This window comes from Camelus dromedarius, chromosome 27 (assembly GCF_036321535.1).
Source record: "Camelus dromedarius isolate mCamDro1 chromosome 27, mCamDro1.pat, whole genome shotgun sequence".
Classification (NCBI taxonomy): domain Eukaryota; kingdom Metazoa; phylum Chordata; class Mammalia; order Artiodactyla; family Camelidae; genus Camelus; species Camelus dromedarius.
The window spans coordinates 2,949,242-2,961,377 of NC_087462.1; the positions used below are offsets into that span (position 1 = coordinate 2,949,242).

The following is a 12,136-nucleotide window of genomic DNA, read 5'->3' on the forward strand; positions in this document are numbered from 1 at the left end:
CCGGCTTCGCCTCCCGCTGCCGCCGCCTCCGCCGCAGCCGCTGCCGCCGCTGCTGCCGCTTCCCGCGGCCTGGGCCTCCCGCCGCCAGCATGCCTCACGCCTTCAAGCCTGGGGACTTGGTGTTCGCCAAGATGAAGGGCTACCCGCACTGGCCGGCCCGGGTGAGGCCGCGCGGGAGATGGGCCAGGCAACGGGGGTGGGGGGGTGGGGCAGTAGCGGCCCCCGGCCTGAGGAACTTGCGCCCTGGGGGTATGTGGGGCTCCCGGCCTGAGGAAGCCTCGTGCCTGGAGGCCTGGTGGGGGGGGTCCCCGGCCTGAGGGACCCTAGTACCGGGGGTGTGGGGGACATGGGCCTGGACGTCTCAGGGTCCCGGGCCTGAGGGACCCGCCCGATGGGGGTTTGGGGAGACCCCGGCCTGAGGGGCCCACTCCGGGGGTCTCAGAGCCGAGGGACATGGGGTTGAAGGACCTGGAACCTGAGGGACCAGGGTTCAAATTTGAAGAAGGTCGGTGGGTGTCAGGGGAACTGAGAAACCTGGGATTTGAGGAGAGGGCTCAAACTGGTGGGAAGGAGGTACCCTAGACTGAAAGACCTCATTGGAGGGCAACAAGAAGCCAAGTTCCGAGGGGCTGGAGGTCGTAAGCCACGCCTGTGGGGGGGGTGGCCTAGGGATAAGGGATAAAGTAAGAGAATGGTTGAGGGTCAAGGTTGAGAGGTGTTTAGGGAGGCCAGGGCTGGAAATGGGGCTGGGGGCTGTGTTTACAAGGGCGCTGGAGCTGAGAGGACTGGATCTGAAAATGTGGGGCATCAGAGACCAGAGGTTGGAATGAGACTTATTTGGGGAACCCTGGGGTCTGGTGCCCTGTGAGGACCATCCCCCCCACCCCCAGACCCTACTGGAGGAGACTGGTTGGGGCACCAGTTGGAGGGAGGGCTTGGTGTGGAGCGATGCTTGAGACCAGCCACTGGGACGCAAGCTGGAAAGGAAGAGCATCTGAGGGAGGGGGCTGGGCCAAGCGGAGTTTGGGGATCCCTTTTGGAAGAAGCTGGGATTCAGAGAACCTGGGTGATTCGAGGGGTTCAGGTCTGAAGGGCGTCTTAAGTGAGAGTCCCAGATCTGCAGAGTGGAGTTCCATGCACTGTCTGTGGGGCAGGCCAGTGTGGAGGAGGGGCCAGGAGGTTGCTGTCATACACAGATCTAAGTCACCCTAGAACTGAAGTTGTTGGAATATGCTTGGTAGGACTGGAGAAATTTGGGGGGTGGGATGTGAGGCCCAGGCAGCAGTGGAAGCAAAGGACAGTAGAAAAATGAAGCTGAATGTTCAGCTGGAACAGGAATACAGGAGTTGCCTGGGTGGTACTGTGGGGTTGCTAGAGATTTCGCGCTCACTCCCTACTAGAGCCCCCTCCTTGCCTCCCTCTGGGTGGAAGTAAGCAGAAGGGCATCACACAGAGCTGGGCATTTGGTTGCAGAGAGTCTTCCATAAGGTGCCAGGAGAGGGCTCTGGGTCTGCTAACCAGGCAGCCCTGTGAGTAATCCAGAGCCGGTGCTGCTGCTAGGATGTCTGGGCCTCAGGCTCAGATGCAGGTCCTGGGTGAGAGCAGAGCAGAAGTCAGGCCTGGAAGGCATGGCAAGCTGGTCCTCAGGGTGATGGAGATTGGGGATGCTTCTGTGCAGGAGCGGGATGCCTGGGATGAATGAACAGGGCCCAGAGCTCAGGGAGCCACGACTCTGAAAAGTAGCGCAGAGAACTGAGGAAGGAAGCTGGGTGAGGGGGCAGGGAGGATTCCAGCAGCCCCTAGGCTTTGAAGAGGATGGGAAGGAATTAGTGGGGACCAGAGAACCCAGTATAACCTCGTGTGCTCGGGCTTACTTTCTTGGGGGCACCAGAGTGATAAAACTTTACGGGCACTTTCCTTATTCAAGAGTACCAGCTTCTCCCTCTCCTCCGCGCCCCACTCCAGCTGGCTTTCTCAGCCCAGAACGTTTCCAAGCACCTGATTGGAAGTGAAGAGGCTGCTAGCCTCCTGTGGGGAGGTGACTGACAGCTGCTGGAGCCCATGGGCCTGTAGGGAGAGGGTGGGACTTCCTGGATGCTCAGGCCCTGTCTCCTGCAGCCCACCCCCCACCCTCTGCATCCTTGGAGCTGCCAGCTGGAGCCTGTGGGAGACGGATCACTGATCACCTCTTTACGGGAGGGGTGTCCTGTGGGAGGGTCCTGGGAGTTCATAGAATCTGGGCTAGGCCCCACCCCCTGGCTCCTCAGAGGACCATATTTGGCTTTGCCCAGGTGAAACATCTACCTTGGGGGCACAGAGAGCACCCTGGAGGGGAGGGGGCAGGTATGCAGTTTTTGGGGGGTTGTTGCACAGAAGAATGCAGATGTCTAACTGGAAGCTGATGTGTCTTCCTCTGTTGAAGGCTCCCCCTCCTCCCAGCATGATTTCCCCCAAGTAACTTGGCTGATTTCTTGGTGATTTCCTGGGTCAGTGGATGGAGCTAGCCCCAGCCACCCCCTGACTGGTCTCTCACTGCAGATCGATGACATTGCTGACGGTGCTGTGAAGCCCCCACCCAACAAGTACCCCATCTTCTTCTTTGGTACACACGAAACGTAAGTGTCCTCAGCTGGGGCTGGGTTTTCCCCACCTGGTGCCTCGTGGGGTGGTCCAGCTCACCTGTGCCCGGCCCGTGCTTCCTTTCTCCAGAGCCTTCCTGGGACCCAAGGACCTGTTTCCCTACGACAAGTGTAAAGATAAGTACGGGAAACCCAACAAGAGGAAAGGCTTCAATGAGGGACTGTGGGAGATCCAGAACAATCCCCATGCCAGCTACAGCGCTCCTCTGGTGAGTACATGTGGGTGGAGAGCCGCTGGTGTGGTGTCTGCAGAGCCCAGGTCAGCACGGGGACCAGAGGCGGTCTTAGCCTGTCTCGTGGCAAAAGAGGAGGCCTCTGGGATGGTGCTCCTCCAAACTCGGCCCCGCTGACATGTGGGGCCTAATTGTCCTCTCAGGGGCCATCCTGGGCACGGTGGGTGTTCAGCAGCATCCCTGGCCCCCACCCACTCGGTGCCAGGAGCTCATTCCCTACCCAGCTGTGACAACCAAATATGTCTCCAGGTGTTGCCAAGTGCCCTGGGTTGGGTGAAGGGGTGCAGGGTCAACCCTGGTGAGACCCACTGTGCTCGGATTAGCCTCAATGCATAACTTTGTTGTTATAGCTCCAAAGAAACCTTTTGTTTCCTAAGGAAAAGAATTTTTTTCTTTCAATAACACCCCTTCCTTCCCCTATTACTGCCAGATTTCAGACTCAGAAAAAGGCCATAATTAGCAGATGTTAAAGAGTTCTTGGTTAGGTGAGAAAGAAATGCCAAGAGTCACAGATGATATCTCAGTGGCAAATCAGTGTCTGGAAACATTCAGGGAAAAGAAAAGAATTTAGAGAAGTTGAAGTTAAATTCATAAAAAGCTGTAGAAAGCTGAGGAAGGACTGCAGGGGGAGCTTTGCTCTGGGTGTGTGGGGTGAGGTTGGCGGATGAGGGGAGGCTGGGCTGGGGGTCTCCACTCTGCTTTTCGCCACCACTCTTGGGGTTCCTGCGGGAGGCGCCGAGAGGTGGAGGAGCCTGGCCTCAGGAGGGGTGGGCTTGAGGTTGGCTGGGAGGCCAAGGGAATTGACTGCAGGGCTCAGAACTCGGCTGTTAAGAAAGAAACGGACCTCCCATGTGGTCTGCGGGCAGGGAAGCAGAGCTGGAGAGAGCCTGGTTTGTGTGAGCGAAGGACTGAGTAGTTCTGTAGCGTCTGGTCCTGCTTGAGAATTCGGGGTCTCAGAATGGTCTGGATGTGCCTCTCCTGCAGCTCAGTCCACCCATCCATCCGGCAAATGCTCTTGTCTTGACCCCTGCCCTGCTCGGGCCTTGTGGCCTCCTAGGGACCAGGAATCCACGATGAAGCTGACACACCTCTGGCCTCCTGGGAGCTCAGGGTCCAGAACCCAGGGTCCTTCCACAGGTATCTGTCAAGCACCAAGGGCTTGGCAGCACCTGCCCGAGGGGCCTGGCCCACATTCCATGCGCCTGGATGTCTCTTACTTTTTCTCCCCTGGTGGGTCTGGGAGACCGAGGTTCCCCCTGCTTTGATCCCTGCCGTCCCTCTGGGCTTTGCTTGTTCCTGACTTGGGTAAGTGGATCGGAAGTTCTTTAAGGTGGTTGAGTTTCATGAGCTCTTTTTCTGGCCCCAGCTCAAGATCTGTTTAGTCTCATCCTAAGCTTATTGCCTCCTGGTGAATCATCGCACCATTTAATACTTATTACACACCTTCAGCCTGCTAAACACTGCGTAGACACCTGCCCTCGAGGAAATGAAACTCAAAAATGGTGTAACCTGGACATTAAACCAGCCCTCTGCAGACTCCCCAAGTTGAGAAGTAGCTGTAAGTCTGAGTGTTTGTGCTGTTGCTGTTGGTTCCCTGACCCATCTACACCTCCAAACTGAACATCGGCTTAAAAATGCAGATACCTGGGCCCCACCCATAGAGATTTAGGTTTAGTAAAGGCCTAGGGCTGAGGCCTGGGCTCCTTGAGGTATTCGTCCCACGCGTTACCCTCGATGCTTCTGATGGAGCCAGCCCACAGCAGGCTTCTGGAAGCACCGCTTTGAGGGTGCCTGGGCAGTCTGTCTTTTCATCCTGTGAGTTTTTAGTTTATTTTTACGTTTCAAGTGGGAATACAGACTTCATTGTACAAGACTGAAAAATACAAAAGGGCGTACGGTGTGAGGTCAGTCCTGCCTCCCAGCTGCTCTGTTTCGATTTCCTTTCAAGGTAGCCCCAGCTACCAGTTCCTTGGGTGTCCTTCCATGATCCTTTATTCATGTAAAACCCTCCATAGCTTGCTTTTTTAGAGCATGTAGTTCTCTACTTTGCTTTATTCCATCAGTAACGTATCTTGACAGTTGATCCCTCTTGTCGTGCAAAGAATAGCTTCATTCTTTCTGACAGCCTTAACCCAGCGTGCTCCCACCAGGTGCATCCTGCCAAGCCCAGAGGTGGAAAATGGTATCTCAGGGTGGCTCCAGGCACACAGTGATCCCAAGATGGGCTGGGCAGGCCATGTCTTTTCCATTTTACAGCAGAGCACACTGGGGACCGGAGGGACCCTGCTAGAATCTGCCACCTCTGAGACCTAGACCAGGGTTTTTGAACACTGTGGGCTGGATCACTCTCTAGGGGCGACCTGAGCACTATGGGCTGTGGAGCAGCCTCCCTGGCCCCACCCACTGGATGCCAAGACCACCCCCCACCACTATCTTGACTATCTGAGTGTCTCTAGACTTGGCCACATGCCCCCTGGGGAACCGGATCACCCCTGGTTGAGAATCACTGACGTTAAAGGTCCCCAGTTGAACATCCTCGTGACTGGACAGAGGAGGAGATAAAGGGACCTGTCCCAGTAGCTGGTTAGAGCTGAGCTGGGACTAAGACCCAGGCCCCTCGTCCCCCAGGCTGAAATTCTTTTCTGGTCAGTATAAGATGGGGACAGGGGATTACTGGAGCAGGAGGCGGCTGGGAGAGTGACGTCTGTGCAGAGGGACCTGGGGCGAAGAGCCCTGCTGTGTGGGTGTGTGGACCTGCATTCGAGCCCTGGCCCTTCCTCTTGCTCACCGTGCACCTTGGGGATCGACGTCACCTCTCTGAGCCTGTTTCCAAATCTAAAACAAAGGCTCAGGGTAGAGCCAGCTCTCGTGGGGCTGTTGGGAGAACGCAGGGAGCAGTGTGTGCCTGGCACCCAGCATAGCCACGTGGGTAGCGCTCAGTGGGTGAAGGGGCGGTAGTGGGGACTGAGGAGGCCAGGCTGGGCTTGACTTTCCCCTTCCACCTCAGTCACCCCCCTGACCTGTGAAGACGGCTAGAGAAACCCACACTCATCCCACTCAGCCAGCGGGTCTTGGGGTGGGCCAGCTCTGGGCCTTTACTTCTTGGCTCCTCTCCCAGCCGCCAGCATTCTTGTCCCCTAAACATCCCCATGAGGGTCAGATTTCCCAGAACCTTTTCTGGCAGGTGGTTCGATCCCATGGGCTGAGCCCAGGAGATCCAGAGTTCCTGGCTTTATCCACAGGCACAGTGGAGGGCAGGTTACTTACCTTCCCAGAGATTCTGTTTCCCGACTTGTGGAATGTGCCCATTTGTCCTGGTCACCTGCCCGGGCCATCGAGGCACAAATAGGGTCACAGTCAGTTGAGAGCTTGGCAGACGCAGGGCGGGATTTTCCATGAGCAGAAGTGTGTCCACTGGGTCAGGCTTCGAGGCCGAAATCGGGCTGGCTTGCACCCCAGCACTGTTGCTTACTCGCCGTGTGCTCTGGGGCTGTCATGCCGCCCTTTGCCTCGTTGGCGGAGTGAGGATGCCAGCTCCCACGTGTGACATGGAGAGTGGTGACCACTCGTGTATGGGGGTTAGACCTAACTAGTGCTGCCTCTTCCTGCCACGGTGCTGGGCCCATCCCTCCTGCAGATCAGGAGGGTCTCGGACCTGCCATCTGGTCGCTCATGCTCCAAGCTGCTGTTTTCCCCAAGAAACCCCAGGGATGTCATCTCCCTCCTCCACTTGCCAGGGGTGCTCCAAAGAGAAGCGACGCCCTGGAGGAGAGGTGTGAGGGCAATCCCTCTGTAAGTCTTATTTTTCTCTCCTGGGGTTTCAGGTTCAGGGCTTGACTTAGTTGTGTGGCACTTTTTAGTCCTGTCACACAGCAAAGCCAGGGCACTGTCATTGTGCCTGGGGGCCTTGGCCATGATGACTCAAGGATGCTGGTCGATGGGGTCCTGGGCCTCGTCTTCCTTGCTGGCTCAGTGGACACCGTTAGCCCTTCTGCGCAGAGGCTGTGGGGGCTCAGGACCTCTCGGCGAGGAGAGCAGGGGCCACGTACAGGGTGAGCATGGAGCAGGAGGAATGGACCGCCGGGCCCCTCTGTCCACACCCTCCACCCAGGCTGTCCCCGTCCTGGCCCCGGCACCCGCCTCCTCTCCCACGTTTCCGTCCCCTTCCACGTCTTTCTGCTTCGATGTGCTGCCGAGGCCTCGGTTCGGCCTCTGGTGCTGACCTGGGCCCTGCGCCCTCCTCCAGCCCCCCGGCCACGCACACTGCCTCTCCCGGTTCCTTGTGCCCAGTCTCACTTGGTGCATCTCGTCACCGTGGCCCTGGGGTCCCCCTCTTGCTCCTCCTCATGTTTTTATTGGCCAGCGTGCGTGCCCACTCCCATGCATTGACCCCTGGCAGTAATCACACCAAGGGAATGTGACTTTTTGGAGTCTGTTGGAATGTCCTTTTTTTTTTAATTGTGGTAAAATCCACTTAGCATAAAGTTCACCATTTTAAGCATCTTAAAGTATATGCTACAGTGGCTTTCAGCGCGTCCACAGTGTTGTGCAACCATCACCACTGTCTGATTCCAGAACACTCCCATCACCCCACCGAGAAACCCCCTCCCCATTAGCAGTCACCTGTAATTCTTCCCTCCCTTCAGCCCCTGGGAGCTCCTTATCTACTTTCTGTTTGTATGAATTTGCATATTCTAGACTCTTCATATAAGTTGAATAATGTATTTGGTCCTTTGCATCTGGCTTCTTTCACTTAGCATGTTTTCGAGGCTCATCCACACCGTGACATGATTCAGAGCTTCGTTCCTTTCCTTGGCCAAATAGTATTCCATTCTGTAGCTGTCCCATGTTTTGTTTGTTGGTCAGTAGATGGACACTTGGGTTGTGGCTTTTACAAAATCTCAGTCTCTCTCTTTCTTTTAAAAAAAAATCATGATTTAGAAAAGAAGTACCATTGAATAGTGCAGTCAGATTTTACACTCGGCCTTGGCCGTGCTGGGTGCCCCGGAGCGGTAGCGGCTCCCTGGAGCCGGGACCTTGTCTTACTGGTCTCTCGCCCCAGCACCCAGCGCAGGGCTGGGCGCGTAGTCAGTATTCCACACATTCACTGGATGAATGAATGATGGCTGAATATGACCAGGCCTCCTCCACGTTTCTCCTACAAACATTAAACACCCAGAACAAGTTCAAAAACAGACCCAAGAAAGCCCTGTGGCCTGACTCACTGTGCTCCTCTGGACCCGTGCGGTCCACTGTGCGGTCCGGCCCTGGCCCACCCTTCCGTCCTCTCTCCTGCACCCCAGCCACACCCACCTCTCCGTGTCTCTAAGGGCACCTTCACCCTGCCTCCTGGAACTCTGGCCCCGTCCACTTTGCATGCTGGGGACGACTCCTCAGCTGAAATGTCATGCCCTCCAAGGGCCCCCCCACCCCCACTTCAAAATCTTCCTGTCACTTTGCCCCTACCTTCCCCTGATTCCTTCACTCCTATGCACCAGTATTTTCCAGTCAGCCCATCACTAGAGTGACGCTGATCTGTTGAAGTGGCTGTGCTCAGTCTCTCGTTAGATAGTGAGCTCCCCGGGGCAGGGGCCATGCTGCATTCACAGCTGGGTGCCCACCGCCAATCTAGCACAGTGCCTGGCACCCGGCAGCTGCTCGCAGCCAGCTGAGTGTGTAGTCAGGTCCAGCAGGCGGCCAGCACGGAAGAGGTGCTGTCTGCGTGTTTGCAGTTTTTGTGGCTGTGACTGCCTGAGCCTGCATTTTGGGTTAAACACGTAGAAGCACCAGAAGTTCAAGCCCAGCAATCCTGCCCTAGGTCATCTTCCTCCTCAAAAATAATGGGATGATAATGATTTTTACAAAAAGCAAACCTTGATGGACTTCTTGCTATTCTGTGCACTGACCTGAGTACATCACTTCTGCCTCATCCTCGCCACGGCCCCATGAGGCCCAAGCGGTGTTGTGCCCATTGCTCAGATATGGGAACTGAGGCACAGAGAGGCTTACGTCACTGACCCAGGGTTTGCCCTTGGACCCCACAGTGCTTGAATCCTAGCGCCCAGGACGCGTGTCCACTTTGCCCTCCCACCTCAGTTCGTGGGGCTTTCTGGGCCTCCGTTCCCTCATTTGGGGAGCGAGCGGCCGGGCCTTGATACCTGAGACCCTGCAGGTAGGCGCTGTCCTGTGAGTTGCCGTCTTGGTTGGGAAGCCCTCCCAGCCTGGTGGTGACCCGCTGTCTCTGCCCCCGCCCCAGCCGGTGAGCTCCTCCGACAGCGAGGCCCCTGAAGCAGACCCAGTGGGCGGGAGCGAAGACGAGGAGGACCGGGGGGTCATGGCTGTGACTGCCGTGACTGCCGCAGCTGCCAGTGACAGGATGGAGAGTGACTCGGACTCGGACAAGAGCAGCGACCACAGTGGCCTGAAGCGGAAGGCAGTGGCCTTGAAGGTAGGGGCGGGGCGGCGCACCTGGCCTGGGGGGGACTTCCTCCCACCAGGGGTCCCATCTGGCAGCCTGCTCTCCCTGCCTGTCCTTTCCTTCTTTTCTTTTTTAACATATATTAAAAAAAAGTGAGGTAGTGTACACATATCATGAAATGCCCTCTTTCAAAGTGTACTATTCAGTGGGTTTTAGTACATTCACAAAGTTGTGCCACTGTCACCTCTGTCTCTCTGTCTAGTTCCAGAGCTTTCCATCATCCCAAAAAGAAGCCATGTCCCCATCAGCAGTCACTCCCCATCTTCCTCCCCAGCCCTTGACAACCAGGAATTCACTCTCTGTCTGTGGACTGGCCTGTTCTGGACGTTTCATATCTATGGAGTCACACATTGTGTGTCCTGTGTCTGCTTCTCTCACTGAGCATCATGTTCTCAGGGTCTGTCCACGTGGGAGCGGGTGTCAGTGCTGCTCTCCTGCTCACGGCTGAGTGATGCTCCCGTGTGTGGAGGGACCACATGTTTATCCATCCATCTCTTGATGGACATTTGGGTTGTTTCTGCTTTGGGCCGTTACAAATAATGCTGCTGTGAACATTCAGGTAACAGGTTTTTGTGTGGACGTGAGTTTTAAGTTCTCTTGGATAGATTCTCTTTCCTGCCTTTTTTCCTCTCCTCTGCCTTTTGACTGCTTCTGAGTATTTGGGTGCAGAATGGAAGGACCAGGATTTAGCAGCAAGTTCTTTTGCTAGAGTAAGGCATTCTTTTTATGATTTGTAAAAATAACATTTGCTTTTGGTTCCAGTTGTAACCATAAGCCACGCTCATAGATAAGTTAGAAGATGCAAAAAAAAAAAGAAAAGATGCAAAAGCATAAAGAAGCTGGTGGAAAATGCCTGCACTGAGACAGTTTCTGCGCTGAGGACTAGAAACACCCTGATGTGTTTCTCAGTGTTCCTGCGTGTGCCTTGTGTCGGGGTGCGGGTAAAGTACAGAGTTGGCAGTCATACGTACAGTATGTGCCGTGCTGCTTCTCCACCTAAAATGAGAGCATTTCCTTGTCGCTAAATATTATTTTATGATGCAGTTTTCAGTGCTTGAGAAGTAATCTATGGTATGACTAAATTCTAACTAATATCTTGGTAAGATTTTGGGCATTAAGCTTTCCCTCAACTTTTCATGATCTACTGGGCATTGGTTTTAAAAAGTCCCTGCTGTTTCGGTTTACAGTTGTTGGAGAAGTTAAACAGAAATAAGTAGAAAATGAATGCCCCCCCATCCTACCCCATAGAGATAAACCACTATTTGTAGGTCAGTATATATTCAGCCTTTTTTTTTTTTTTTTTGCGGTGGATGGTGGAGCCAGCTTTGCATTAAACGAATTTGAGAATTCACTACTACGACACCTTTTCTCCGCACTCGGAGACATTTAGAAGACCTCTTCCCTCCTAACCCCGTGCCCCGGCTCGTCGTCGGTGTTCCTTGCCCCCATGGCAGGGGCGGTGGCGGGGAGGATGCCATGGTTTTCCGTTGGGTCAGCTTTGTGCTTTCTCTCTAGTTAACATGACTTTGTCGCTGTTTTCCTGTGAGTCTCTGGATCTGGTCTTCATGTTCACACTTCTCAGTCTCTCTGTGGAAGGCCTCCTGTTGTGAGGATTTCACAGCAGAGCCCGCCGCCGCCTCGGGGAGTAGGGGCCCCAGAGTCCGGCAGGAGGGTTGCTGAGCCGTCTGCCCGGCTCTGTTCTCTCTGGGGTCACAGGTTCTTGCTGCCCAGATCCCTCCCCACATCCTCCCCTTGGGCCCCGCCTAGAAGGTCCTGCCTCAGTCATCTTAGTCGTCACGATTCCTGCCCTTCCATCTGGGGAGCCAGGCCCCACCCTGGCTTGAAACGCCCAACCTGTGACTGCTTCGAGAATCTGACAGAATGTAACTGTGCATGGGGAACAGAAGTGTCCTGGGGTTATGCTGGGTTCCCTGAGTGCTGGGTTGAGTCCCTGTGCTGACAGGCGAGAAGGGAAAACACACATTCCCTGTCCCAGTGAACTGGACCCAGGGTCCCGCCCATCCCCATCCCCTCCTGCCCAGGAGGGGGCCTGCCGAGGTGTGAGGGGCGCCGGCCTCAGCATGGCCGTCCATCCTGGGAAATGGGGCCAGACTCCTGCAGGCCCGGCCCCAGCCGTGCCCCGTCCCCTCCCTAACCACTCATTGCCCTCTCCCACCGCCTCCACCCAGGGACTTTGTGCCTGCGTCTCCTCGGCCTCCCTGCAGGCTTCCCCGTGCCTTTCCCTGACCGCCCCGCCATGGCCGCCCCTTCCCGCCGCACCTTTCCTTCCCCAGGACTCACTCTTTGATTCCTCCCTGAAGTTTCCGCTGGTCTCTCCCGACCAGAGGACAGGTTAGGTGGAGTTGGGGCCTCATCTCTCATTGGCGCATCACTGATATCATTGACCCACAGACAGGGGCCTTAAACAGCAGCCGTCTGTCCTCCCACAGGCCTGGAGGCTGGACGTCCAAGATCCAGGGGTCGGTGGGGTCAGTTCCCTCTGAGGCCCTTCTCTTTGGCGTGAGGACGGCGGCCTCCTCCCCGTGCCCTCGAGTGGTCTCCCTCTGTGTTTGTGTCCTGATCTCCTCTCCTTACAAGGACACCAGTCACACTGGATCAGGGCCACCCTAATACCTCATTTTATCTTAATTATCTCTTCAAAGACCCTGTCTCCAAATAGTCGAGTTCTGAGGTCCTGGCAGGGCAGGGCTTCAGGGTAGGAATTTTAGGGGAACACAGTGCTGCCCCTCACACCTGGCCTTGGACAGGCCCTGGAGTTGGGGAGA

At 55.7% G+C, this 12,136-nt stretch overlaps 1 protein-coding gene across 3 annotated transcripts in view; it reads left to right on the plus strand.

Moving 5' to 3' along the window:
• The window catches only part of HDGFL2 (HDGF like 2), a 22,292-nt gene continuing 10,156 nt past the window's right edge, over positions 1 to 12,136 (plus strand). For all 3 annotated transcript variants that reach the window (XM_031436990.2, XM_064479769.1, XM_064479768.1), the window contains exons 1-4: positions 1 to 161; positions 2,539 to 2,615; positions 2,710 to 2,848; positions 9,129 to 9,320. In XM_031436990.2, coding sequence (XP_031292850.2) covers positions 90 to 161; positions 2,539 to 2,615; positions 2,710 to 2,848; positions 9,129 to 9,320 — 480 coding nt within the window. In that variant the 5' untranslated portion in view covers positions 1 to 89. The remainder of the gene's footprint in view (positions 162 to 2,538; positions 2,616 to 2,709; positions 2,849 to 9,128; positions 9,321 to 12,136) is intronic.